This window comes from Larimichthys crocea, chromosome XVII (assembly GCF_000972845.2).
Source record: "Larimichthys crocea isolate SSNF chromosome XVII, L_crocea_2.0, whole genome shotgun sequence".
Lineage (NCBI taxonomy): Eukaryota > Metazoa > Chordata > Actinopteri > Sciaenidae > Larimichthys > Larimichthys crocea.
In genome coordinates, this window is record NC_040027.1 from 26,256,873 (window position 1) to 26,284,598 (window position 27,726).

Consider the following 27,726-nt stretch of genomic DNA (forward strand, 5'->3'; position numbering starts at 1 on the left):
GCAACAGATACCAATACTCAGTACTCGAGTTGAGGGGGGATGGGGGGGATGGCATTCCCCCTGGGGGAAAAATGGTCAAAATCATCCCTCTTCTAAAATGGTCATCCCTTCTTCCATCCCTTGTGGCATTTTATCAATGCATGTGAAAATTACTTCTATTTAACACTGGAAATAGAATTACCATTCGACATTTAGGGGGGCTTTATGATAATCAGTCTATTACCTATGTCAGCGGTTTTCAAAGTGTGAGGCGCGCCTACCTTGGGGGGCGCCAGAGGACTTCAGGGGAGGCGCGGCGGGGGAAAAAATAAAAATATATCTTACAAAGTAAGATATATACAAAGTATCTTATGTGTCTCATCACTGTGCGATGAAAACTCGTAGAGCTAGCCCACAAAGAGTAGCAACAAAAATCCACAAAACGACACAGTATGTCTTATCTTTGCTGTTTCGTGTCAAAAGTTTTATTCCAGCGAAGAAACGCTGCTAATGTCTCTGCTAATGTCTCCTGCTAATGTCTCCTGCTATGTCTCCTGCTATGTCTCTGCTAATGTCTCTGCTAAGGTCTCTGCTAGTGTCTCCTGCTATGTCTCTGCTTTAGTTTGAATCAGTCACGAAGCTCCTGGTTGTTACATAAAGACAAAGAGGCTTTGACAGTGAAGTGAGACCTCTTGCTGCGATATACTACCTTTGGGTTTACTTCATTCTGGGTCAAAGGTGAATGTGGGCGGTACTAATATATTCTCCTGACTCTGATTGGTCGACAGGTGACAGGTGTCAATCATCCACACTCTGTGTTGTTTTAGCCTTAGCACCGCTAGCTGCTACCTGCTGCTTCATATTCTTTAATACCGCTTGTTTCAAACATCGCGTCGTCTTAAAACTCGAAGTCTTCTTTCCTCCTCCTTAAATTGTGTTTTTTTAAGTGAAGATGTTTTTTTAACAAAAATGTGTTTAAATGTATTTAAATATGTTTAAAAACACACAAAGATGTTAAAAACATACACAAAGATTGTGTTTAAAAAAGCGGGCACATTCACAAATAAAGATATTTAAAATGTTTTTACAAATATGTTTAAAAAAGATGTGAATGACATGATGTCCATAGTTAAGTGGTTATTGTTTCTTTCCGATAAATAGTATTGTCTTGTGCAGGCCATGCAACTGAGAATGCAAGCTATGAATCAGATGGGATTTAGGATTTGCCATGTCTAGCAAGTCACCCTAAAATTGACTAGAATGCAGGAAATTGCATCTAAGAAATACTGAATTTTCTGGGGGAGGACCCCCATACCCCCCCTGCTGGAAAATATGTCACATAAATGAATAATTTCACCATCCCCCCTGGTTTCATTTTACAACTCGACCACTGCTAATACTTAAAGGTACAATATACTGGACAAAAGTTTTGAATTAATCATTATAAAATTACATTTTTAATAGTTTTCTTAGTCTGCTCACTTGCTTGGACAGTTGCACCACCTGACATCTCAGGAGTTTGAGAGGCCAAAACATAAAATAATATAATTAATTGAATTTACTGAAAAATGTATGAAAATAATGGTAACTTTTACAACGTCCTTGTCCTTTCTACAATGTACTGTGGGTCGGTATCTCTGTCACAACACAACCTTATCTGTTATTTTGATTCACAGAGGAAATCAGGAGGATACCCACTGAAGAAAAAAAAACTTACCACGTGTCTGCTCATGGAGCTTCTTAGGTCAGACTAAATCCAACATTCACTCCGTTGATACTCTTTAGTACGTTTCACATCTGGCAACCCGGAGCATCGGCATGAGCCGTGTAGTTATTAAGCCGGATGAAAACACACTGAACTAAACACAGACGGCCAAAGCAAATTTCAAAATAAGAAACATACTGACTATAGTAATTTATCAAGAGGCTTGTATTTCAGTGGAGCATGCTTCCTTAATCTCTGATGACACAGCATATTCATTTTGTGATTTAATACAGCAAGTATCTTACATATTGTACCTTCAAGTATTATTTTTTTATCGTTCTTATAATTATTAAAAATTTGTGTGGGAAAACCTGAGCACCAGGAGTAAACCCATGCAGACATTTTTTTTATTCCGAATAAATGTGAAATTGAATAAAAAATAAAATTTAACAGAGAGAGAGCTTTGGTTGAGAGACATAGATAGTAAATGAGTTGGCCTTGATGAAACCGGTTAATCTGCAAAATAAAAAAATATTTCCCGATTGTCTCAGAGCGGTTACGTTCAGCACAAATAGACACTCCCTCCCTCAGCCCCACTGCTGCAGAACCCAGCGGCAATCTGCCAGAGCACCTGATCCTGTCTGAATGCAGCTACAGGCCTGCAACCAGCTCATAAGGCTGTATATGTTTAGGTCGAGCAGTGCTTGGGACAAAGGTGTCTGTTGATAGATACATAGCACAGAAAAATCAATAATTTATAAATTACAGCACGTAAAAAAAATCTGAATTAAAGGCTCACAGCCATTATGCTGTCTGCATACACAGACCTGGCCGAGGTAAAAACAAAAAGAAAACACTGATCTTTTATTCAGTCAGCCACTGTAAAGGTTTGCACTACGTGTGAGTGAGTCAAGTGTGACACTACAGGGCTTCTGCTGTTAATTTCAATGTGTGAAAAAATACAGCTGTGTGTAAAAAGAATCACTGACAGAGCAACCAGGACATGTGAGACCCAACAAGTTCCTCAACATTTATTAGCAGCACACTACGCTCATCATGCTAAACGTGTGTTTGTGTTGTGTTAAAGGCCGGTTCCTCCCTGGGATATCTCTAACACAGTTACTCACATTCTGTGAGTGATTTCAGTGATGTGCTAAAATTGCAGTCATTCCTAAAATGTGTTTGAGCAACTCCTGAAAACAGGAGCTTGTGCGTTATTAGGTGCTACACGGTACTTGAAGAAAAACTGGAAAACACTGTATGCTGTGTTAATAGATTTAACATTTGTTCTGTATCTAAGTGCTTTCTCTTTCCTGGGCACTAACTATATAGCTTGTTGTTTACTACTGCTATTCTGTCTATTCCAATGTTTCTGAATGCCATTACATATGGTTGCACAGACAGGTATGGTCTGCTGGTTATTAAATTGTTAACCATATGCAGTATGTGACAACAGCGTGTGAGAATTTTGCCACTCACATGAAGTTCAGGTTGCATATGTGAGAGTGGACTGAATGTCCCCTTCATCCGTACATTTTCCTCCACAATGTGAAAAACACATTTAAATTTTTTTATGAGCCAAATCACAAATCAGGAAATTCTTATCAAAGTTTTTTCTGTTTTCATTCTCTGTTATATTAAAACTTCAACTGAGCTCCAAGGGAGCTTCTTGGCTGGGCAAGCAGGCCAAGGTGGACGGCGGTTGGAGGCTCCTCACTTACTCCTGGAGTACATCAAATAATATTTTGTTCATGTTTTTTGCGTAGCTATGTAAGGATATATCTTCAAAGTATGTGTCTGGGACACTATACATATGCATTTACCCTGCACACAGAAATAGACACCTGTCTGTGGGTATGAATCTGCCATTATTGTTTTAGCGTACAGACTCTGCATTGTGGTGTATGACTCATGCGTATGTTTTTTTATGACAAAGTTATCCACAACAAAATAGATTTATATGTTCTACCCCTTCAGTTAATTAAATACCTGCAGTTAAACTACAGCAGGATTACTGCCCTCAATAATTCAAAGTTCACATTCAGCAGCAGCCGCAGGCAGAATAACAGAAACGTTTTTCACATTCATTATTAAAAAAAAGTTTGAAGATCTCGACTGGGATTCAACTGCAATATTTTTGTTCTTTTATTTCAAGACCACAACAGCAGGGATATCACTAAGCTGCCTGTGTACTGTCTGATTTGTGTCTTCTGAAATAAAACCAACAACTTGATTTATTTCTGATGGATGTCAACAGCTGTCACTCCTCCGTAGCCCTGGAGCTGTTGACAGTGTTAGTGTCAGTCAGCCAAATATTGTAGCTGTTTTGACAGTTGGCTCCTTGACCCACAAAATTCATCTGCAAGTTCAAAAGCGTAAAGATGTGAGTTTCTTTCTTGACTTGTCAGTCCTGTTGAAGGTCTGAGCTGTGGGCTTGACTCTGTGTCTGAAGTTGCAGTTTCACTGGTCTTCAAATAACATGTGTACCCAGTTGTTTGTGCCAGGTTGTTTCTTATAAAGCTGCCAGTTCGATTTGTCACATCAGTGAGAATGCGTCAGAAGAAATAAATCATGTGGTGGCTTGATAGACGTGTGCTTAAGATGTAATTTGCTTATACACTGTAAAAAGGCATATAAAGACAAGAAATGGAACATTAATACAATCAGTAGCTATCTATTAATGCTGAATAGTCATCAGTATTCGCATTTGGCTCATTCCCAGTTTTACGTTTAGAATGCAGAATATTTCATTTTTTATATTTTTTTAAAACTTAGAATTAATCGTTTGCTTTTCATGAAATATGAAATATTTGTTTTGTTTTGAATGCTACAGAACAAGAATTTAAAAGAGCAATTTTCTTTTTCAAAGAGTTTTCAAATGAATGCAGTCCTGCCTGGTGTCAGTCATAAAAAACTTGTTCAGGTGTGTTCAGAAGAGTCCGAGGCAGTCTTAAGTCATAGGTCAAAAACTGGTTGAAAACAATAATGTTCAAGCCAAAATATGCTGACTTTGTTGAGAGGGTGAGTTTTTAAATATGTTTAACATACAGTTTAAAGTTAAATTGTATATTTTTAGGACTTGTGGAGAGATGCACGATCAAGGCTCCAGAATTGGTCAACATTAACAACATGACTCTTATTCAGTCAAGACCACATTGAGGAAAAGGACCCCCCTTTTACAATTATTCTGAATTAATATTATTAATTATCACAAAAAAACAATAACCCAGCAGGGTTATCACAAAATGTGGTAAATGTTAAACTAGTTTGAAACTATCATGTTAATTACTCATAATATTATGTGATATATATATATATGTTAATAAAGAGCACAGGTCCCTGTAGGACACCATAACTGACCTTCTTGTTGTCTGATGAACAGTTGTTGTGCAAGACAAATTAACAAATAACCCAGATATCACTGTAGGATACAAAAGGCTGAAACTTTCTAATGACAGTCATTTATTTGGGAGAATTCTATCATAATTAATAGTGGAGAAAAGCTAGTAGGGAAGCTAAGTAGAATAAGTAGAAAATAAATATGTTCTCTGAGTCTGTCAGACTGTTTATTAACCACCCAGCCAAAGTTGAATGATCAAAAATAAAAATAAAACAAGTTTAAGAAATTAGGTGTCAAAATGAGGTAAAAATTAATTCTCAGCTCCAGGACTGTGGGGGCGTGTCTACTGAAGCCAGTACAATATGCAAATTTTATGGTAATGATCACCGCGTGACCTCGTATTAGGACCGTAATAAGCACAATATGGATGCTACAGCTAGCAGTATTATTGGTATTATTCAGCCCTATATGTTTGAGCCACCAGAACCACAATCTGATTCAGCTTCTAAATCCAACTCGCAATTTACGCCGCAAAACATAATGTCAGGAAGAAGTTTAATTTAATTTGTGTCTGATGATTAGAGAGAGAGAGAGAGAGACACAGAGTAACAACAGAGAGCGAGCACCGGCCTCAGTAAAGCTGTTATTAATCAGAGAAATAAAAAGTTATTTTCTGATTGTTTCACAGCGGTTACATTCAGCAGGTATAGACAAGCCCACAGCAACACACCTCAGCTCCCCTCACCCCCCCACTACCGGTTGTCGGTTGCCTGTCCCTATCTGAACACGAACTTATTTGTCATACTCTGGCATCACTTTGCAGCCAGCAGGAGGTCAGGCAGGAGGTCACACCCAGTCAGGTGTGTCTCGTATTTCTGCGCTGTTACCGACACACGTAAACTCAGATCTGACTGTATTCCCATCATAGCGACAAGCTGCTGTTGCACAGAGGCGTCCCGTGTCCCGTTATCGGTGTGTTTTCCTCCAGGATTTCGCTCAAGACACGAGAACAGTCTAACGTTACATGTACTGACATTACATGAAAATGATGAGAGACCCTAACATGATTATAGTACACGATGTAAAATCACGTTACTGTGCACTAAGTCACCTAATGTTACTGTAATTATGAACTCAAAAGTTAACTTTGCGGGCCGGATGGCTCGACAGGAGGTTGAAGATGAAGACCAGGGATGGAGATGGTCGGTGCGGTCCCATCCGACAGTAAAAGCGGATGGTCCGTAAAACCGATCTGTTTCTGGTAAAAGTTTTTGAAAATGTCCACTGCAAAATGAGCATTGCAGAGGTGATTGCTGGTGGTTTTTAGGTCTCCATTGCTGTGGTTCGTTTTTTGGAAATTTAAATAAAGTGATGGAGCTCGTGTAAACATTTTGGCATCCAGGGAAGACGCATACTCAGGATTTTGAAGGCATAACTAGCTAGCAAAGACAATGATAACTGAGTATGTATAGGTGTTACAATTAAAAAACGAGCAGTTGAACTACCGTTAAGGTACATTAAGTCTTCTATACCGTGCTAGGGGGCGGAATTTATGCTAATTCTATGTTAATAGTGACCGTGTGATGTCACGTAGTCTCCTTTTAGGACTGCCCACAAAATCCTGGACTGAAAACTGGTGAAAAACTGTTTGAACCTCTAACTCCACATTTCAGTAATGTATCGTTCAAAGTCTTTTCACGTGTTTTCAGAAACTGTTGTCCAACATATTTATTGTGTTTTGAAAGAAAACGTGGAATTGCCTTTACACGGACTTTAAATTAATTCTAAACAGATAAACCTGTAAATAAATCTGTAAACTCAAACAAATTCTCAAACTCAGATGTATAAGTAACATCTGCTGTCGTATGTTATTATTATATATTCTGTTTATGCTAGATATCATGTGATCATGGTCCTGAGTCACATAAATAAATGAAAAGAGATAATTATTGACAAAATTCAGATAATAAAGTTATAAGTTATCATAATTTTGTGTATTTATCCTCACTGGAAGAGCTTCATAGTACTGCAGTATGGTGTTCTGTATAGACTACTGTTTACTGTAAAAAAAAACAACTGACCCTATAAAAAGATAAAAATCTATATTTTTATAAAAACATTTTTCCTGGATGAGCCAACACAGAGTGCTCCGTCTATCTTTGTCAGCTTGCTCAAGTGTGAAACCCTGAGGCTAAGGGCTTTACTGTGACCTTTGAAAGTGCACAGCAGAGAGCAGACACACCTTTGAGAAACATGCATATATTTGACAGTTGACGGTACAGAAGCGTCCATGAAGTGAAGAGGAGGAGGGGAGTCACGGTGGGCTGCACATACAGGAGTGGTTGTAGATGTGAAGGGGTGGTTGAGGCTGACAGAGGTGTGCCTCTAACAGAACTTTATTAAGGCTCTTCAGTTTGTTTCCATTCGGACCAGCTGACTGGGGACAGGACGGGCTGCTGCATGCTGTGGCTTTTCTGGACTCATGGCTCGGCTCTTCGGTGCAAAAGTGAGCCTGCTGCTTCTGTTAATGACCTTGGTGAGTATTGACCCTGAAGCTGCTCACAGCTTTCCCACTGACACACCAGGACAGGCTGCAGGCTATGAGTCAACTTGTTGTCACAGGAGAGGAAAAGGTTTTCTCCTTCGGTTACGCAATATGAAACAAAACTAAAAACTGGTCATGAAAGGGCATATTTAATTGTGATACATGGCTGCTGCATCAGTGTGTGCAGTATGCAGAGGTGAATAAAAAGCTGAAAAACTTTCATGTCAGCTTGAGACATGGTTGAGTGATCATGTTAAATGCAGTCTGACTTTGACTTATAAAACCTGCTGTTACACCTGCTGTTTTTCATCTTTTAATTTTTCTCATTTGCCTTTCTGGGCTCTTGTAATGAAAACATAAAACCATTAAATGTGTTTCACAGAGTGTATTTAATAGTTCAGATGTTCCTATATTCCCTCTGCATGGCATTTTTCTGTAACCTGTTTTTTCTGTTTGATGTTGCCATGGTGAATCCACTTTCCATAATGTTGACACCAGGAATCAACGTTTATTCGCTTAACTATTCTCTTTCGCTTGGTTAGGGTTATTTTCTGTTTGTCTGTATCTGTGCAATGTCTTACCTAACCTAGCTTGTTAGTAACACTGGTCTAGTATTGATACTTACAAAAGGTATTAATACTACACTGTTCAAATATGTAACAAATATATGCAAAATTTACCTAAAAGGGCCCCTGTCGGTATTTGGTTATATTATTCTTATATTCGGCCTTGCCTCGGTCAGATTAGGATCAAACAGGACACCAAGATTACTGATTCAAGGGTTTAGTGAAATTGTCGAAGCAGCTCTGTTCAGAGTAAGATCACAGAACTTTGGATAAAGAACTAGCATTTAAAGTTTTATCAACATTAAAAAACGAAAAAAAATTGTAACATGGCATCCATAATTTGTTTTATTTTTTTATAATACATTTTTTAGATATTTACAGGACTGAAGAATCAGTCCTGTATTGGGTCAGAGTCATAAAAAACAGATGTTGAGGTGTGTTCAGGAGAATCGGACGAAGTTCTACGTCATAAACAGGTCAAAAACGCAATGTAAGACAAAGTAGGGCTGTAACAAATGTCATATTTTTTAATAAAAAAAATCAATTGAGATTTTCTGACATCATGTTTTATAACATCATCAGATGTAACATGATCACCACGTTTTCCCAAGGTGTTGATTCAGAATTTGAATGTAAACGTGAAAGAAGCTATGAGGCTTTGAACTGTCTGTTACAGCCCTATAACAAAGTCAGTGAACACTTTATGTGTGTTATGTGTGTCTATGGAATTTTCTGAAGCTTGATGAGATTGGAAAAGGGTCCTTGATAAAGTAAAAGGGATAGGATCGAGTAAAGAAGTAGTAACCTTGGAGGGGAGTACCTATTTAGAGTCTAAGTGTTCAGCTTTTTATGTTGAAGTGGGTGAATTTGAAAGATGAAAAGTGTTCAGATGTAATCACCCTGTCATGGGTGTGAATTTAAAAAAAACAGAGATGTTGAATTATTAGTGGCTCCAAGGGAGCTAATACGTGTAGAGAGCAGTTTAGTAAGAGCATCAAAGTGAAAAAAATTGGTTTATTTATTATATATTTATTTATTATATATAATATATTTTGATTCAGGCCAGAGTAATAGTAATAAAGTCATTCAAAGGAAGTCTTGATTGGAGCAGGGGGATGGTTTCAGTCTTTTTTTTTTTCAAGTAAAAAGGGCGACGGATGAATTAAAGGCATCCACTTGTAAGGCAAGGCAGCAGGGCTGTTCTGCGGTGGTTAGAGCAGAAATATCATTAACCAGTTTGGCATATATTACTGTATAGTATAAAGTTCAACATATGTACTTTCATGTTGACCTAAATATTTGATTATGTACAGTTTCTAACGTCCTGACACAGCGTGAGAATACGCTTCTCCGACAGGAAATTCAACAGGTTAGGGGCTTTCGTAGTTAAAACACCTCTGGCACAAATCCTCAAAGTGGACTGACTGGAACAGCACCTTTTGGGCTTTGGGCCCTGCGGTCCTCCAACTTTATGGTATTCAGTTTTTATGATACTATACAGATGGAGGACCGCAGGGCAGCGCAGAGACGTGTGAAACTCACTCAGAGAAAAGGAATCCACTGCAGTGACTAACTAATCTGTGTTTGTTCATGTGCTTCCTGTCAGGCACGTATAGAAGCATGTGAATGTTTAGCACAGAATAACACACTGGAGAGATTCCGACTATTGTTTGGAATGGAACAGTTAAGTACATTATCTTTATATTTCTACATACCGCCTGAAAGGACCTGATCTTTGTCAGTCAGTGTCTGTCTGTCGAAGCAGGACACGTACACACTGTACATGAGCGTGGGCCTGGTGAAAGTACAGAGATCACAGACTGAGCAGTTACATTTACATCCAGTGACAACCTGCTGCTGACTCACAGGTGACCCAACTGAGGCCACAACCAGCTGTTTATTAAATATTTACTTTACATGAGGGACTGTGAGGACGTGTGGTTTACATTTTATTATTTAAAGGTAATACTTTGAGGTGATTTTAAAAGCAGATCCCAACATTTCAGACGCAGCATCCTTAAATTTGACCTTTTTAGGCAAGAAAGTGATCAAATACATGCATTCTTCACCTTTAAACAATTATAATGAGTATTTTGTTTTGTTTGGTTGGTTAAAGTTAATTAAAACTTATTAATGAAGCCCTACATTCAGGTATTTAACTGTATTGTATCTCACATAGCAGGCTACAGTAGTAGTGTTTTCATGTTCATACTGTTGGATCATCACCAAACAACAGGTATTTTTAATCCCTGCAACCTTTTGTAAGCAAAAACGTCTTCTACAAAGGAATCTATTGGTTAATGTATATTTTAACTTAAAAAGACACATTATGTTCATTATGATCGATTGAAAAAAACAATCGTTTGCCAACCCCATCAAATAGAGACAAAATGTTTAAACATTTATTTGCAGAGTGTTACTTATGTACTTATGTAAGATGTAAAAAAAAAAGAGCAGGAATAGAAAAAGAATAGAGGAAATAATTTGAAGGAAAAGATAATAATGAGGTACACTCTATGAATCTGCTTCTGTTTTTGTGTTCAGTATTTTAACATGTAAATGACATGTGAAACACAAACAGAGATAAAATTGATTTAGATTTTTTAACATTGCTATGTTGTTTAAAAAATTATAACTCCTTATGTAACTTGCTAAACGAGATGTGAGACAGACAATGCAAACAAAGCTGAAAGGGACTGTTTAGGTGTCAGTGAGTGAGACAGGTGACGGTCAGACAGACTCACTCACCCTGCCAGCCTAGTGCTGTAAAACCTGTCCTGCTTGTATGTTGAGATCATCAGCAGCAAAGAACAAAACACACCACGTCCTTGACAGGTACTAATTAGTCAGTGCAGCAGCTTTATCATTCTGGTATCAACAATGGTTAAGGGGTGCAGAACAGACATAAACACATAAGAAAGTGGTGAATGGTATTAACCTAAATGATAGCTTTGTTGTATTCAAGTGTCCCAGTAAGACATGACAGTGTGACAGTGACATCACACTCTTCAGCGTCTAGACAAGCAGAACTTCTATTTTGAAAACCACTTCAATGCATGAATTACAATTTTTACAGTACAGTTGATCGTCACGTCATTTTCCACTGTGCACGAAGTTGCTGCTGTAGTAGGAGAACAGAACAATCGTTAAAACAACTGTCTTAAATGAATTTGTAACTATATATTTTAATTAGGTTTAAGATATGACATTTTCCTGTGTTAGGATGAACACCCTTGAAAAAGGATTCATCAGTTGTGCAGTTGGTTCAATGTGGTGCCTCTGTTCCAAAAACAACTGTGCCATCTGCCAGTTGTATAATTAAAATTTGAAGTAAACTCTTTACAGGCTGAGATAAAAACCTGTGAAGTCATGACATGACACCAGTACATCTACATCCAGTCACCACACCCATGCAGCACTAAATCAAGCAGAGAATAACATTTGCTACCTGGCTGAACATTTTATATTTAAGCCATTACTCACTGATTTCATTACTCACCATTTTACCACTGTCAAACTACAGACCTCAAGTGATGAACACCACAGCCTGCCAGTTACCAGTCTCTTGGTGTTAGCAGCAGATCTGCTGGCACACACACACACACATACACACACATGCGTGCACAACCAAGAAATCATGTCACAGCTGGCATCAACAGGGGCCCAACTACCAGCTCTCAAGCTATTTACATGCTGGCACGGGAACAGTGTAGTTAAATCATCACACAGGTGCAGGTGCTTAATGCCAAACATTATTCACATTCAGTGCTGGTTTGTTCCCAGTTAATGGACATGACTGACTCAGCTATTATGAGATACCATTACGTTGTAAGTGTCGTAGTAATTAAAGTCACTAAAATGAAAAAAATATTTGTTTCATATTCTTTATATAATTACAGCTGGAGCAGTTTGAATACATCAAAGTCTCCATTAAAGCAAACTCAAGTGTACATCTTCTGTTTGGTTTCAGATGCTCATCGCAGAGACAAGACAGAAGAGTCCAAAGACACTGAGGAGAAAGAAGAGAGAATGGATCCTTCCTCCTGCCAAGTTGCTGGAGAACACTGATTACACCCAAAAGCCTTTCATTGCCAAGGTCATTTGAATTTTACTCATCAGACTTATTTCACGCAATTAGCAGTGATGTAGTGGCATCATGAGAAAACTAGCAAAAGGTCTTTATGAAGTTCTCAAACATGTCAAACAAAGAACTGGCTTCTGTCACGTCAATGACTACTCTGTATTTAGCCCTGCAGTAAAAACCTGTTTCTGCTTGTTCTAAAGACATCGTTTCAGTTCCCATCTGCACCATTAGGGTGGATTTGTGTTAACAGAGTGAATGTGCCAAACAAAACAAACTAGACTAAGAAAAAGATAAGTCAGACATTTTAGACAACTCCCTATGGCTCCTATTGTAAAACTGTTAAAAAACAAACAAACAGAAAAAACAAACAGCAGCAGCCATCCCGGAGTCTCCAAGAATGCAACTATGATTACTAACAGGGTATATACTGAGGAGACACACTTTTCAACCAACAGCAGCACTGTGCCAGATGGTTAAAGGGCATCTGTCTATCACCATCCATCATGGGTGGACTTTAGTCAGATCACTTAATTATATAACGTAGCCAAAGTCTTGTGAATTCAGTCAGTAGAGCGAAAACATCTTTTCCATCCAGAAAATGATATTAATTATATACGTTGACCTTTCTAAGGTTACGTGATTATTTTATCTAGGATCCAAACAATCACTGCTCACACACATCGTCACATACCTTGCATGATACCACACCTGTAACTCATGGTGAAACTGCTAATTGGTCCAAACCATTATGGTTCACAAGCTTTAAGTCTGATTTTGTCAAGGTTGTCTCATAATAGTTAGATGAGAAGATTGATACCACTCCCATGGGTGGTACTGGGATGTTTTCTTTCTGAGTGGAATAATGAAAGTTTCTGAGTATGGTAGATTTTTACATTATGTTGTTGGAAATAAATGGCATATTCAGTGGATCAATGAAAATAGGCTTTACTAAATCACTAAAATAAGAGTGTTTATAAATCTTTTGTGTGTTTCCTTGTCAGATTCGCTCTGACCGAGACAACAGGGCGAAGGTGGAGTATTTCCTCACTGGAAAAGGAGCTGATAAGTCACCCTACAACCTCTTTGTGGTGGACCATGACACCGGGTTTGTACGCATCACTGATAAAGTAGACCGGGAGAAATACCCCAGCTACAATGTAAGTCTTTCTTTAAATAAGTTCTCAGCATTGTACTGTACTGTATAGACTGAAACCTGTTTAGGAGTATGGAGGGAAGAGGGGAAAAAAAGAGAGATAAATAGCAACTATACAATAGCTCCTGTATGAATTGAACAATCTCAACAATCTCAAGTATAATGATATGGCTGCTCTTAAAATTAATACTTACCAGTTTGTTGAGGGAGCAACTGTGGTTTTTTACCAATATTATGTGCTCAGACCGCAAAAGCATTGTGCGTTCAAAAATGGTATCCAAAGATTCTCTAATTTCAGTCCGATATTGCTGCAAAATCAGACATCTGAGTGTGGTTTGCTTCTACTGCTCCACATTTTTGTCATTTGGAACTTGGAGTTGACTCTTTGGAGTACATTTCTTGAATAACAGACGTTATGTATTGTATGTTGTTGAATGTCTCTCTCCTTAGTATTCATTCTAGCAATCTAGCAGTTCCAAACTTCACCCATTTGTTAAGTTTTATATGAAGTTCTTTTTTTTTCTCCACAAATAAATTTGTTAAAAAATGTATCCCATTACTTGAAGGTTTGTTTGGATATGTGAGAGGGGGACGGTATGGGATCAGTTGGAACTTGCTCAGTTTCCCTCAGGCTTTGGGGATGTTTCAGCTCCAGTATATTTTAGATGGCTGTCTAACTTTTGAGACAGCAGACAAAAAAAATATTTTGTTTAAATCTGACCACTTAGTGACCACTTGGTCACTTATATCTGCTCATATACTTGAGTTGAATAATCCTCATCAGTCAAGTAGATGCTGTAACAGAAAAAGGAAAGTCTTCACATTTTAAAGGGTAAATGAGTCGGTCTCAGCAGGGTTACAGAGAGAGACATCTACTGATTTATACCGAGCTGTTAAAATAACTGCACATGACTGTACATGTTTTGTGCATAGATTCTGTCGCTATAGTTTTTTCTCTGCTTCATACTTCTCTGCTTTGTACAAAAACTGTGTTCCCCTTTGGGAGGTAGAACTCCATGACAGAACAGAACATCTGTATTACATCTGAATAGACTTTGTTGTAACTGAAAAATGTTACAGCTGATATGAAGTTCCATACTGCGTGCTATATGATGATTACCAAAACCAACTGAATCAGATTATTATTAAAATGTTTAGTCAGGTGAGTTGGCCACTTAAGTTACACATAAATTCTATTAACTCAGTGCTCTGCAAACATCAAGCCAATATCTGAACAACTGTAGGATCAACAAAAACATTGGTCCTGTCCTGTTCCAAAAGGCAAAAGGTTTTTTTTAAGTGTATATTATCAGTGGTCATTGACCTCACTGTGGTAGCACCTGCAGCACCAGTTACAGTTCCAAACCTCCGGAAAGTAACAGCAGCAGCAGTTTACACTTACAGATATAGATACACTGATGTGTGCCACCTACAGACAAATGAGTGTTAAAAAAAAAAAAAAAAAGTAACTTAACATTTAATAAGCTCAACAGTAAAGCGTCTAACCCTGTCCCATCTCATCATGTATTCAATGCAGCTAACAGGGGTTGCCAAATACACAGATGGGACACTTGCGGAGGACAACATCCCACTGACTGTCACAATCCTGGACATGAATGACAACCCTCCTTATTTTGAGATGCATACTGGCAACATCACAGAGTCAAGCAAAGAAGGTACGGCAAACCCCAGCAGACTCTCTGAGAAGAAGGGACAAAAAACAGATAATCATTCATGGTTAAAATGACCAATGAAACATAAAACTGTTTTATTATGTCACTCATATTAAATTTAGAGATTTAAAGTATTAATTACTAAAATTTGAAAGTGCATTCTGGTAGATAAAAGAGCACAAAAGTTCCTCTGGATGCCACATCCTCACTATGAAGTGCTTTTGGATCAGATGGATCTGACCTCTGACTTCATCCATGGAGTTGTTGTCCTGTATTCTAACATTATTATTTTTTTAATATTAATTATGCCCATAATCTGTTTCTAACCGGAACCAAGTAGTTTTGTTAAAACCAGGTGTTCTGGTTTAATGGTACTAGTACAAGTCAGCATTAAACACACATTCTACATAACAAAATGTCTGCTAGATCATAACTCAATTACAGGACAGAAAGGTAGTGTTGCCTTGGCTATAATAAAGTCTGGTATTAGTTTGTCTGAAAAACTAATTTGTAAAACTGAAAATTTGCTGTGCATATGACTGGGCAATGTTGTCACCCTATGATCTTTCCTCAAGCGCCTCCATCAGTCCCTCTTTTAAATATTTATCAAAAAATGATGTTGCTAATCGAATCACCATAAACACGGTTGCTTTTTTAAAGGAACCAACCAACCATTAACTGCTGAGCTCCATATATCATAGAACATTTACATAAATCACAATACAAGCAGGATCATACTGTATGCGTGAAGCATGGTCCTCTGAACACTGATCGATTCTACTGAGAAGGTCTTGTCCCAATGTGAACCACTGCAGGAACCTTTGTCATGCAGATCGAGGGGAAAGATAATGACGAAGCTGGAACAATTAACTCAGCCATCGCCTACACCATCATCAGTCAGGAGCCAGAAGTCACAGGTCACATGTTCACTATAGAGAAAAACACAGGAAAATTGTTCGTCAAGGAGCCCACACTGGACAGAGAGGTGAGGCTGCTGCTCACTGCAGAACATGTGTGGAAAATGATGATGCAGCCTTTTTCTTGTGCATTTAGAGCATCCTCATTCTAAACACTTCATTAGATCTTTGTTTCACTCTTGTATGGCTGATCTAACGTGTGAAGTTAATTATTTCATTTACAAAATTAGATTGACAGAGTGTGGCATGATGAGAAAACTTATGCAAAATGTTCTCTGAACATCTTGGACTTGAATAACACTAAGCTTTTGGTTTGCTGTTTTTCGTTCAACAGACTCACGATACCTACACACTGGTTGTAATGGGGACTGATATGGGAGGAGCAGCAAATGGGCTAACAGGGACAGGAACTGTTGTGATCAAGGTCTTGGACATCAATGATAACATCCCCACTCTAGAAAAATCAGCGGTGAGAAATATACTACTACTTAGCAACCTATTCATCAGGAAAGTTTCTGAATCACCTTGGTACTGTAACGTTACGTCTCAGAGGATGTGCACGAAACTTCCAGGCTACAAAGCCCAGTCCTGTCACTCCTTATACCCACTGCAGATTCAGTTATCTGCAGTTAATTACTACCACTTACTATTATTACCACTTTAGCAGGACATTAGGCTAAAGCTACCTGTCCACCAGGACCTCTGGATATATATATAGGATATTCTGTATAAAATGTTAATAAGTTTCACCAAAATCATGAAAAAAAATGATAAAGTTGTGCTTTTGTACAGTATTCAGCTACAGATGCATGTTTAACCTTTTTGTCATTGTTGGGCCAGAGAGGATATAGGTGACACCAGTGCCGTTATGGTAGTGATGTGCTGCATGTAGGACACCAAGTGCTGGAGGCGGCACCAAAATGGCCCAATTATTATCATGTCATAAGAAAAGAATACAGCTGTGTATAAGGTGTAAGTGGACGAGCAACAAAGAGTGAAGTAGTGCAGCAGGTAAGCGGTAGCAGTTAGGTTAGGAATAAATGTACAGTGTAGGCTACAGTAGACTGAAGACATGTGTCTCTGTAGAGCACTCCACAACTGGCACCGCAAAGCAATTACCCTTAGGGCACCAAATTGGCTAGCAGCGGTCCTGGATAACATATACCACCAGAAAAATTTGATAAAAAGACTTAGACATTAATCTTGACATAGGTACTTGAACCCCCTCTGATTAACTCTTGCTCCCTGATCTTTGACCTCTTCACAGTAGATTCAGTAATGGATTTGGTCTGCTGTCTGTTTTGTGTCTTGTTCTTTGACAGTACGATGGTGAAGTGGATGAAAATGTTGCAAATGTACCTATACTGAGAATCAAAGCTCTGGACAATGACCTTGAACACACAGACAACTGGCTGACGATCTTTACAATTGCCAAAGGAAATGAGGATAAACTCTTCGAAATTGAGACAGACCCTGAAACCAATGAGGGTGTCCTGATGCTTGTCAAGGTACTTAGACCTGTATCATGTCGCTTTAAATATTTAAGTGTTTTAATATGTTATACCCAATACTTTAACTAGTATTTGGTAGGTCCCTAACATATATGCTTCTTATCTCTTGCTGTGTTCTCTCTCAATCTTATTTACCTTCCATCTTGGACCAAACAGGCTGTGGACTTTGAAGAAGTCCAGAATCTTGAGCTTGGCCTGCTCATTGAGAATGTAGCTCCTTTTGTGGAAGGTGAAGCTGTTCTGATGAATGTGGGCGTTCAAATTGGAGAGGGTAATCCTTTGCCTGCTGGGGCTGCAGCTGGAGCTGGAGCTGGTGCTGGTGCTGGTGCTGGTGCTGGTGCTGGTGCTGGTGCTGGAGTTGGAGTTGGAGTTGGAGTTGGTGTGGGTGCGGATGTAGGAGTGGATGCAGGTGTAGACGCTGGTGTAGACGCTGGTGTAGATGCTGGTGTAGATGTAGAAGGTGGACTTAAGCCTAACGTAGGAGGAGGAGCTAAGCCCGAGGCAGGGCCAGCAGCTGGAGTTGGGGTTGGAGTGGGCGTTGGACTTAAACCAGGCGTCAAACCGGGACCCGGGACAAAGCCAAATGCACCAAAAAGTTATCCCATTAAGATAGCAGTGAATAATGTGCCAGAGGGCCCAGCATTCAAACCTGCCACCAAAGAAGTTCCTGTATCAGAAGATCCAGACGAACAACCTGAGGATGGTGTGGTTGCAGTGTTTACTGCAATCGATCCAGACACAGGAAAAACAGCTGAAGACGTCAGGTTAGTCAAGCTGCCATTAACAGAACTTTTAACAAGACGAGAGTACAGCTGATGGGAATGTCATCAGTTTAGCAGGTCTATTTTGAACTAAAATATACGACAAATTTAATTTTTGATCTGATAATGATGATCCAATTGATCCACAATCAAAACTATCAGCCTCATGATGAAAAGTCAAGGGATCAAAGTTGGAGGGACAAAATTTATCAACCAAATGTCATAAGAGTTCACCTAATAGATAAAATTAGCTATTTATTGTCCTGGTAGAGAAATAGTAATAGTGTTACCAACTCAACCATACATACAGTAGTACAACCAAGACACAATAATAAATATTTATAATACATTTCTTCTAGCCAGGAAGCGATTAACTTAGCATAAAGACTGGAATGGACTGATTGATGAGCTAGTTTGTGGGTGAATTTTTTACCTCCTGCTTCCAGTCTTGATGCTAAGTTTAGCTAATCATTTAGCAATAATCTTCTCACCTAAATCTCTGCAAGAAAGTCACTACTTTTAGTTTAGCAGTTTACTGTTTCTTATTATCACTTTTCTTGATGTTTTTGTTCCTTGTCCTACATATTTGTTGTCTTCTAGTTATGCTAAAGCCTATGATCCAGATAACTGGTTTACCATCGATGAAGAGACAGCTGAGATTAAACTCAACAAGAATCCAGATAGAGAGTCGCCGTACTTGGTAAACGGGACCTACATTGCCAAGATTCTGGCCATTACTGATGGTAATAGCATTTACTGTATACTTTTTTAATCTTGTACCTGTGCTTGATGTCAACAATAAACCTTCATTTCTTCCATCTTGATTAATTTCAACAGCATTGGCCATCACTGCTAAAAGCTTTATCACTTGTATGTTTATAAGTTGGATGAGCAGTTAATCACTAGTTGCCAGAGTTCATTTATCAAATGAAGCACACTGATCTCTGACAGAACCTGTCAAACCACCTAGTAATTCTAGGTGTGTCATCCAAAGAATGAAAAAAAGCCTAGGGGAAAAATAATGTACTGCCAGTTTCAACAGAGCTCCATAAAAACTAGGAGGCGTAAACACCTTAACATTCTTATAAAAACATTGAGGATTGTGTAGATGTGTGTAATAGCAAAAAAGAATATTGTTACAGCTGTCATTTCTATTTGCTAGAACAACGTAGTAAGCAGTTCAAAACAGACTCATCTTTAAAACGTATGTTTAAGTCGAGTGTTTTGTGTAAAGCTGTGGTAGGGAACGTGTACACTACTGCCTCGACCTTTCCACTGCATAGTGAATCTCTGTGGCTGTACAGTCTTTGTGCTGTTTGACAAACTGAGCTGTTATCCTCCCCAGACATGCCTTCAAACACAGCCACCGGAACAATAGCCATTCAAGTCGCCGACTCCAATGACCATTGTCCCACCCTGACCACCACTCACACCAGTCTGTGCTCTGATAAAAAAACTGTTTATGTTACTGGATTTGATGAGGATGCTATACCCAACGCTGCTCCATTCACATTCACAATCATACCTGATGGGACACAGGGCAGCTGGGATATAGAAGTCCTCAATGGTAAGAAAATGTGGAAAAAATAAGAGATGAAGATATTAATTGCCTATGTTGAAAAATATTTTGTAAAGTGCTCAAAAACCAAATGCGTGAGGTATGAAGCTACCTAAAGCCAATATAGACATTTTTTTTCTAATTTAGCCTTTTTATTTTTTTCCACAAGTACAAGTTCTTATCTCTTAAATCAGAGAAAAAGTTTAAAGATTTTTGATTTTAAAATCCTCGTACAAATTCAAACCTCTCTATTCTTTGCTGTTTATAGAGACGAGTGTTGCTCTTCATTCACAAGAGGACCTGTGGCCCGGCGTGTATGAGCTGCAGGTGAAGGTGTCAGATGAACAGGGTCTGTCCTGTCCAGCCGATGAGGTTTTTAGAGTGGATGTTTGTACCTGTGTGGACACAGAGGACTGCAACATTCTACAGAGGGCAGCCAGACTAGAAACTACTTCATCTGAGCTCTCTGCCCCAGCCATCGGCCTGCTGCTAATGGCAATGTGCTTACTGCTGTGTGAGTTGAGCTCTAGCGGAAGCTCTGATACACACTATTGTCACAACATATAAACACAAAATCTTTATTTTTCAGTTTTTTACGACTAACCCTTTTCTCAGGAGTGTAGTTACTGGCCCACTCAAGAGTTGCTAAAGATATATTAAATATACATGCTGTGCATCTTTACACAAGAGAGAAAAATATCATAGTGTCACATAAATGTAACATTGATCTGAATGTTTTGCCTCTTTCTGCAGTCATCCCTTTTCTTCTGATGTTCTGTCAGTGTGGAGGAGCAGACACTATCTTCCCTGACCAATTTAGTGATCTGCCATTTGATGCCAAACAACACCTTATATCCTATCACACTGAAGGCAAAGGCGAGGATAAGGTAAAACATTTGCTTTTTTTGACACCATAGCCACATTGCTAGATAAAAATCTGCTCAGAGATAACTTTTTTTTTTTTAATGTAATTTTTAGGAAGTGCCCCTCCATAGTGCCCCGATCACGATGGGTACCCAAAATAAAGTTGAGGCAGTACAAACAAGGACCTTCAATGCCTTTTCTTCAAAATTCACAGAACATCAGGAGTCAACTGAAATGTTCAGTGAATCTATGCAGCAGTTTCAGGAAAGCCAAAATCTTATGGAGGTTGACAATGCCTACACACTTTCAAGGGAACCATTGAAAAATGGCAATGGCAGCATGACATTTGGCAGGCAAAAACTTGGCATCCAACATGCGCAAGATCTGTATGAGGATATAGCCTTATCTGATGCTTTTCTCAATGATTACTATTCACAGGTATGGCGTTAGCTTTTCTTCCATTTTTTTAACAGATCTTCCACATAAATTCAGAGTTCATTCACACTTTTCTTTGTGCTATTTCTTTGCTTAAAACAGAAAGTGGAGTGTGTGGTGCCAGTGAAGGACTGTCTGTTGGAGTATGATTTTGAGGGCGAGGGCTCCTGTGCTGGCTCAGTGGGCTGCTGCAGCCTCTTGGAGTCTGACAATGACCTGCAGTTTCTCAATGACCTTGGACCAAAGTTCAAGACTCTGGCTCAGATCTGTTCCCCTCCTACAACAACACCCAAACCTTCCCTGGGACACAAAGTAACAGGAGCTGTCAAAACCACAGCTGACATTGTTGAACCCGTTGTTAAGCCAAAAACTGAGCGAAGTGTTGAGACAAAACATACCAATGTAATGACAAAGAAAGTCGTGTCATCTACGAACATCTCCAGTTCAGTTGGTAGTGTGCCATCCATGACACTCCCTCACTCTAAGGTTACTAATATCAGTCATTCCTCTAATGTCAGTCATTCTGCCACCCTGCCCCGTCAAGCTCAGACATTGGTACTTCAACAGCAGCCAGTTTACTACACTACCACCCCTATGGTACAGCCTATGCACTATGTAGTTCAACCACAGCTTCAGAGCACAGTTCTTGTGGCAGATGGGACCCACGGAGCAAATGTTCCAGGCCTATATGTAGTCAGCGGTCCCCAGAGTCCTTCTGGACTTGTAATCAATGGAACCCCAGGCTCTCCTTCTGGGCTAGTTTTCCCTAGCATTGAGAGCACCAAAAGTCTTGCCAGTCCCACAAGTTCAGTCACCCCCACCCTGTTGCTACCTGTGAGCCCAGGTGTGTCACTCCCCTCAGTCCCTGTGGATGGCTGGAAAATGATCCTAAATCCTGATGGTAATTATGTGATCATTGAGGATAAGAGTAGTACAGGTAAGGTACTGAAGATGGACCCAGGGTCACCTCAGGGCACTGTGCCCAGAGGTGCTATCCTGGTAAAGGAGGCTGCTCCCCCTCAGGGGGTGTTAGGCCCAGCAGCCCATGGGAGTGTGTATGGCATTCTGCCAGGACATGCTGTTGCTAATAAGGAGGGTGTTGTTACAGTAAATAGACATTTGAGGCAAACCTGGGTTGGGCAACCTGTGCAGATGGGGTTAGGGCCAGTCAATGTTTTGGAAGTTGGTGGTGGGCAGTCACAAATGGGAATGGGACATGTGGTGGCAGTAGAGCGACAAGTCGGTCAGCCTGGAATTTGGCCAGCTGGGATTAGGCAGGTCAGTGTAAACCAGTTTGAAGGAATTCCTCCATTACAAAAAACAGCAGATTTCAGTGGTATTCAAGAGAAGACCATTAATGTTACAAATACTATCATTACCACTGAAACCTCTAACACTCATTTGCCTTCAAAGGAAGAGGTTATAAAAAATCTGTTCAAGGATGATGCTCAGAACATGTATGATGAAGACAAGCAATCACAAGATGTGATCACCTACACATCAGAAGAACAACACACAGCACTAGATGTAAAGGACTCTAGTGATACAGTCCAAAAAGCATTTGAGGAGAAGGAAAGATCTGTAAAACCTTCAGTTATAAGTCTTGAGGAATATATTATGTCATTACCAGGCCCACGTGTAGTTCAGACACCATTTGAGCAGTCTGGCACAGTGGTAGAGAAACCAGGAGATACAATGGATGAACTTGTGCCTGAAACTGAAACTCCAACAAACAAATTCACAGATGTGATAAGTCAGACTACAGGATCCAATGACCCACAAGAGAATGCAGAGGAAGAAACCAATGTTCCACAGGAAAAGCATGTCCCCTCTGAAGAAGAAGATATATCTATGGTCATTAATATGTCCTCGACAGAAGATTTCCTACCTGTATCAGATGTTACTGATTTAGTTAATACAGACAAAGAGAATGAAGTGACATTAACATTTCCTCAAGGAGAGGAAGCAACTCCTACTTCAAACCAAATGAACATTGTAGACAATCAAATGCATTATTGGACAGAAGAAAGTGTAGCCAAAAAGGAAGCAGCACCTTTGAAAAAAGAGGAAGAGCAAGAAGAAGAAGTTGAAGGTCCAGATGATGAAAGTTCTGAATTTGGGTCAGAACTTCAATCAAATGAATTCACAGAGGATCAAAGTAGAAAGGAGTTCGATGGAGATGTCAGCCCAGTAAAGACAGTTGTTTCAGATGTAGAAACAAATCAGATTATTGCCACCTGTGATAGTATTCAGCCAGAAGAGAATATGGAGGACATGACACTAGTCATCAGTAATGCACAGGAAGAGGTTAAAGCTGAGCATGAGCAGTTGTTAGATTCTGAAATAGGACTCAATACTATGGGTGATGAATTATCAGCAACACCTCCAAATGAGAGTTCAACAGACACTGTGAATGAGTCTGAAGAGAGAGCCATCCCTGATCAAGAGACAGTGTCGGAACAACAGGTGGATTATAGTGAAGAGGATAAGAAAGAAGAATGCCATGAAAAGACAGATATTGCTGATATTGAAGCAAAAACATCAATGCAGACTGTGAAGACTATTTTAGATAACAAAGAAGAAGGAGATCTGGATGATCCAAATTTGATATCAGCATCAGAAGAAATGACACAAGCACAAGTTGAGGGCTATAATGTACCAACCATTTCAACATTAGAGCAACATCTACATACAACAGAAGATGAAAATAATCAACAAAATATAATGGCAGCATCAGAAGTAGATAAGGATCAAGTCGAGTCAGATGGAGACAGTATAAGAGATGGTGAAAAAGAGGTAATAATTGTGGAGGAAGGAGAGCCACAGCAGAGTCCCAGCACCTCCGATGACGAAGACGTTGAAAGACAAGATGCATTGAGCACAAGTTCTCAAATGGAGGAAAAGTTAATCTCAGATGACAACATTACTGATGAAGAAAACAATGAGTCTGCTATGGAGGAAAGGGTGTCACCAGTACAGCAAATGACTAGAATCTCAGAAGACAGTGGAAAGGAAGATGCATCCTGCACACTTTCTCAAGTGGAGGACACACTAATTTCAGATGACAACATTAGAGATGTAACCAAAAAAGAGGATATTGTCGAGGAGGAGGTGTCTGCTGTAGAGCAAATGACTAGCATCTCAGAAGAAGATGAAGACAGTGAAAAAGAAGATGTATCCCATACACTATCTCAAGTGGAGGATAAACTCATCTCACACACTCATACACTTATTTCAGATGACAACTTTAGAGATGGAATGAAAGAAGAGGAAATTTTGGTGGGGGTGTCACCTTTACAGCAAATGACTAGCATCTCAGAAGAAGATGAAGACAGTGGAAAGGAAGATGGATCCTGCACAGTTTCTCAAGTGCAGGATACACTCATTTCAGGTGACAACATTATTGATGGAGTCAAAGAAGATAATATTGTGAAGGAAGTGTCACCTGTAGAGCAAATGACTAGCATCTCAGAAGAAGATGAAGACAGTGAAAAGGAAGATGCATCCCATACACTATCTCAAGTGGAGGATGCACTTATTTTAGATGACAACATTAGGGATGGAATGAAAGAAGAGGAAATTTTAGTGGAGGTGTCACCTTTACAGCAAATGACTAGCATCTCAGAAGAGGATGAAGACAGTGAAAAGGAAGATGCATCCCATACACTATCTCAAGTGGAGGATACACTTATTTCAGATGACAACTTTAGAGATGGAATGAAAGAAGAGGAAATTTTGGTGGAGGTGTCACCTTTACAGCAAATGACTAGCATCTCAGAAGATGAAGACAGTGAAAAAGAAGATGCATCCCATACACTATCTCAAGTGGAGGATACACTTATTTTAGATGACAACATTAGAGATGTAACCAAAGAAGAGGATATTGTCGAGGAGGAGGTGTCTGCTGTAGAGCAAATGACTAGCATCTCAGAAGAAGATGAAGACAGTGAAAAAGAAGATGCATCCCATACACTATCTCAAGTGGAGGATGCACTTATTTCAGATGATATTGTAAGTGATGGTGAGAATGAGGTACCATTCAGGCAACAAAAAAATAGCATTTCAGATGACCAAGATGAAGAAGATAGAAGAGAAGATGCACCAATAACACTTAGTCCTCAGTTGCGGGATCATCTCTTGTGCTCAGATAAAATACATGATGGAGAAAAGGAAGATGTTGTAACGTCACCTTTACAGCAAAATATGAGCATCCCAGATGTCCAAGTTGTTGAAGGTGCAAACGAAAACTCACCAGGTACAAGCTTTCACATAGAGGAAGAAGACATTAAGTCTCACGAGATGTTAGAGGAGGAATCTCAGTCTTTAGAGACAGACTGTTTAGAGTTTAATCAGGTGGCAGCAACATCAAGGGAAATTCAAGAAATGCCTTGTGAAGTTACTGCACTATCTTCTCAGATAGATTACACAACTCAAGATGTTTCTGAGAGACAAGATGCTGTTGGTCAAGAGTTAGCAGGTGGTGCTGACATGGAGGGTTTGGATGATGTGGTCACATCATCAAGATCATCCATGGTAGCCACAGGACAGGTTTCCTTGTCAGGGGCCACAGGTAGCATATTGACATCTGGACAAGTACCTGAGTGTGAAACAACTCAGACTGATTACCCAAACACAGACGCAATTAAAACTGAACAAAGTGAGAGTGGAGATCTCACTTTGGAAAAAGGTAAAGCAGATGTTATCATTGACCTAGAGATCAGAGAGGGTGGTGCATATGGACAGGTATCACCAATAGATAATTCAGAGATTCATGTGGTGGACAAGACCTTATCTTTGGTGTTGGAAACAGAGCCAGGCTTATCACAGGCAGGAGCTGCAAGTTTTATTGAAACAAGTGAGGTAGCTGAGGAGGCTAGAAATCTTGTTCTAAATGAGAGTGTGCAAATGATTGGAGAAGCATCAGGGGTAGACCCAAACACTGTGGGGAAAACTGCTTCGATAGAGGTATCTGAAGTGTCACATTACATGCATGGGGCTGAGACAAGTGAAGATCAAGTAAGTTCTGTCGAGCTTCAGACAGCCATCAGCCAAACTCCTCAGAACAAATCAAGAAAGAGTAAAATAGACTTTAGCAAAGGCCCTAAAAGTCCAAAAAGCCCCTCTGGAAAGTGTAAGCAACAGTGATTTCTGTCAGTTTACTATACAGTCTCCCTATAGTGTTGCCCGAGTTGAAATGGCAAATTTAAAAGACATTATGAGAGTTTTATTAATTGAAATCTTTGACACCTTAAAACCATTATGAGAGTTTTATTAATTGAAATCTTTGACACCTTAAAACAGATATGCACTCAATATGTGATGCGAACAGGCTACATCATACAAGGCTACAACTACAGTTTAGTTTAGTGAAGTACATTGATTGGCAATTGATTGAGGCCTTCACACCGATGTGATTTGCGAAGGGCAGTGTTTGATACGCTCACAATTCTTACAACCTATTGTAGTGCAAGCTACGTAAGCCCAAACACCAATGATGTCTCGACGCAGCAAGTAATGTAACTACTAACATAATAACAAGTTTATGTTGTGTGACTCTGTCCAAACTGCTCTGTTTGTTTCCTATTTACAGAGCCAGAGCTGTGTGCAATCACTGGACTTTCTTTTCAGTGCAAACACAGAGCAGAAAGTTAGCAAACTGTGAGGAGATATTCACTGAGTTTGAAAAGGAATACAGTGGATTAGAATGGCATTGCCTAGAATCACTTCATGCATAAGCATAGTGAACACTCCTCCACCTTATTCCAAAGACTAGCAAACAGCCCCCCCGAGGCGAACATTTTCTTGTGCGCCCTCACGGCCGCCCCCGGATGCGCCGTGCGCCACCATCAGTCTCTCCGCCGCCCCCCTCTGCCTTGTCAACACCCCGCTCCCGGGGCGCCCGCTCCACTAACTTAATGAGCGGTATCGAAAATTCGCGAGGTTTTTTTCTTTTTCGGGCGCTCGTGCGCCCCCACGGAGACTGCGCCCTGGGCGGCCGCCCACATTGCCCATAGCTAAGACCGGCCCTAGAGAGACCAACAGCAGAATGGCATTTGTCTTGTTAGTGAGGATGGATCTATTTGTGCTTTAAAGTAAGCCTGCTTTAAATGTAGTGTTTTCTGATCAGGGGGCATTGTGGCAACAAGTTACGATTACTGGAGAAGGGTAAATGCTGAGACATAACACAATGTAGGGCAACAGTCTCAGTTCTCATATATCGCTGATCACTTTGAGTTAAAGAGGGAATTTTTTAAAAATCTTTTATTTCTTTTGGGGTTTTTGTACATTTTATAGCTTCGATTGTAAACACCAGCGATGTAAATATAGTTGTAATGCTGTGTTTAAAGTTTTGGTGAAGGGTTAGGGGAGTACTGTCAATTTGAACCTTAGAAATGTTTTATGATGTGCCTTTTATGATGTGCCATTTAATTACTTACCCTTCTTTGTGTTAGAGACGTCTCTTCTTACTTTGCTTGCAGCTGAAACAGAAATAATTACTAGACCGAACATGTTTAAGAATGTGACACAGAAACTATGCTGGAGGTATAAACATACTTGTCTGATCTTGCATGTGGGGATAAATAAAGTTAAAACGGTAATTTGATGAGTTCATCTTGTCAAGAGATTCTTTTATA

The 27,726-nt window shown here is 39.6% G+C and overlaps 1 protein-coding gene across 1 annotated transcript; it reads left to right on the forward strand.

Annotated features, from left to right (window-relative positions):
- Nucleotides 1–7,278: 7,278 nt before the first annotated feature.
- Nucleotides 7,279–26,256, forward strand: LOC104925477 (uncharacterized). The gene is made up of 14 exons (XM_019276764.2): nucleotides 7,279–7,560; nucleotides 12,106–12,231; nucleotides 13,221–13,376; nucleotides 14,910–15,048; nucleotides 15,861–16,030; nucleotides 16,297–16,431; nucleotides 17,285–17,470; nucleotides 17,630–18,237; nucleotides 18,835–18,977; nucleotides 19,580–19,801; nucleotides 20,061–20,306; nucleotides 20,546–20,679; nucleotides 20,771–21,094; nucleotides 21,194–26,256. Exons 1-14 carry the CDS (start codon nucleotides 7,507–7,509, stop codon nucleotides 26,234–26,236), a joined length of 7,686 nt encoding a protein of 2,561 aa, XP_019132309.2. The 5' UTR covers nucleotides 7,279–7,506; the 3' UTR covers nucleotides 26,237–26,256.
- The last annotated feature ends 1,470 nt before the right edge of the window (nucleotides 26,257–27,726 follow it).

What these genes read in the sequence shown, in the direction of transcription:
- LOC104925477 (XM_019276764.2), top strand. Translation starts at nt 7,507, where the DNA reads ATGGCTCGGCTCTTCGGTGCAAAAGTGAGCCTGCTGCTTCTGTTAATG. An exon ending in GTGTCCTGATGCTTGTCAAG is followed by an intron (nt 17,471 to 17,629) that starts GTACTTAGACCT and finishes TGGACCAAACAG; the next exon opens with GCTGTGGACTTTGAAGAAGT. An exon ending in AAAACAGCTGAAGACGTCAG is followed by an intron (nt 18,238 to 18,834) that starts GTTAGTCAAGCT and finishes GTTGTCTTCTAG; the next exon opens with TTATGCTAAAGCCTATGATC.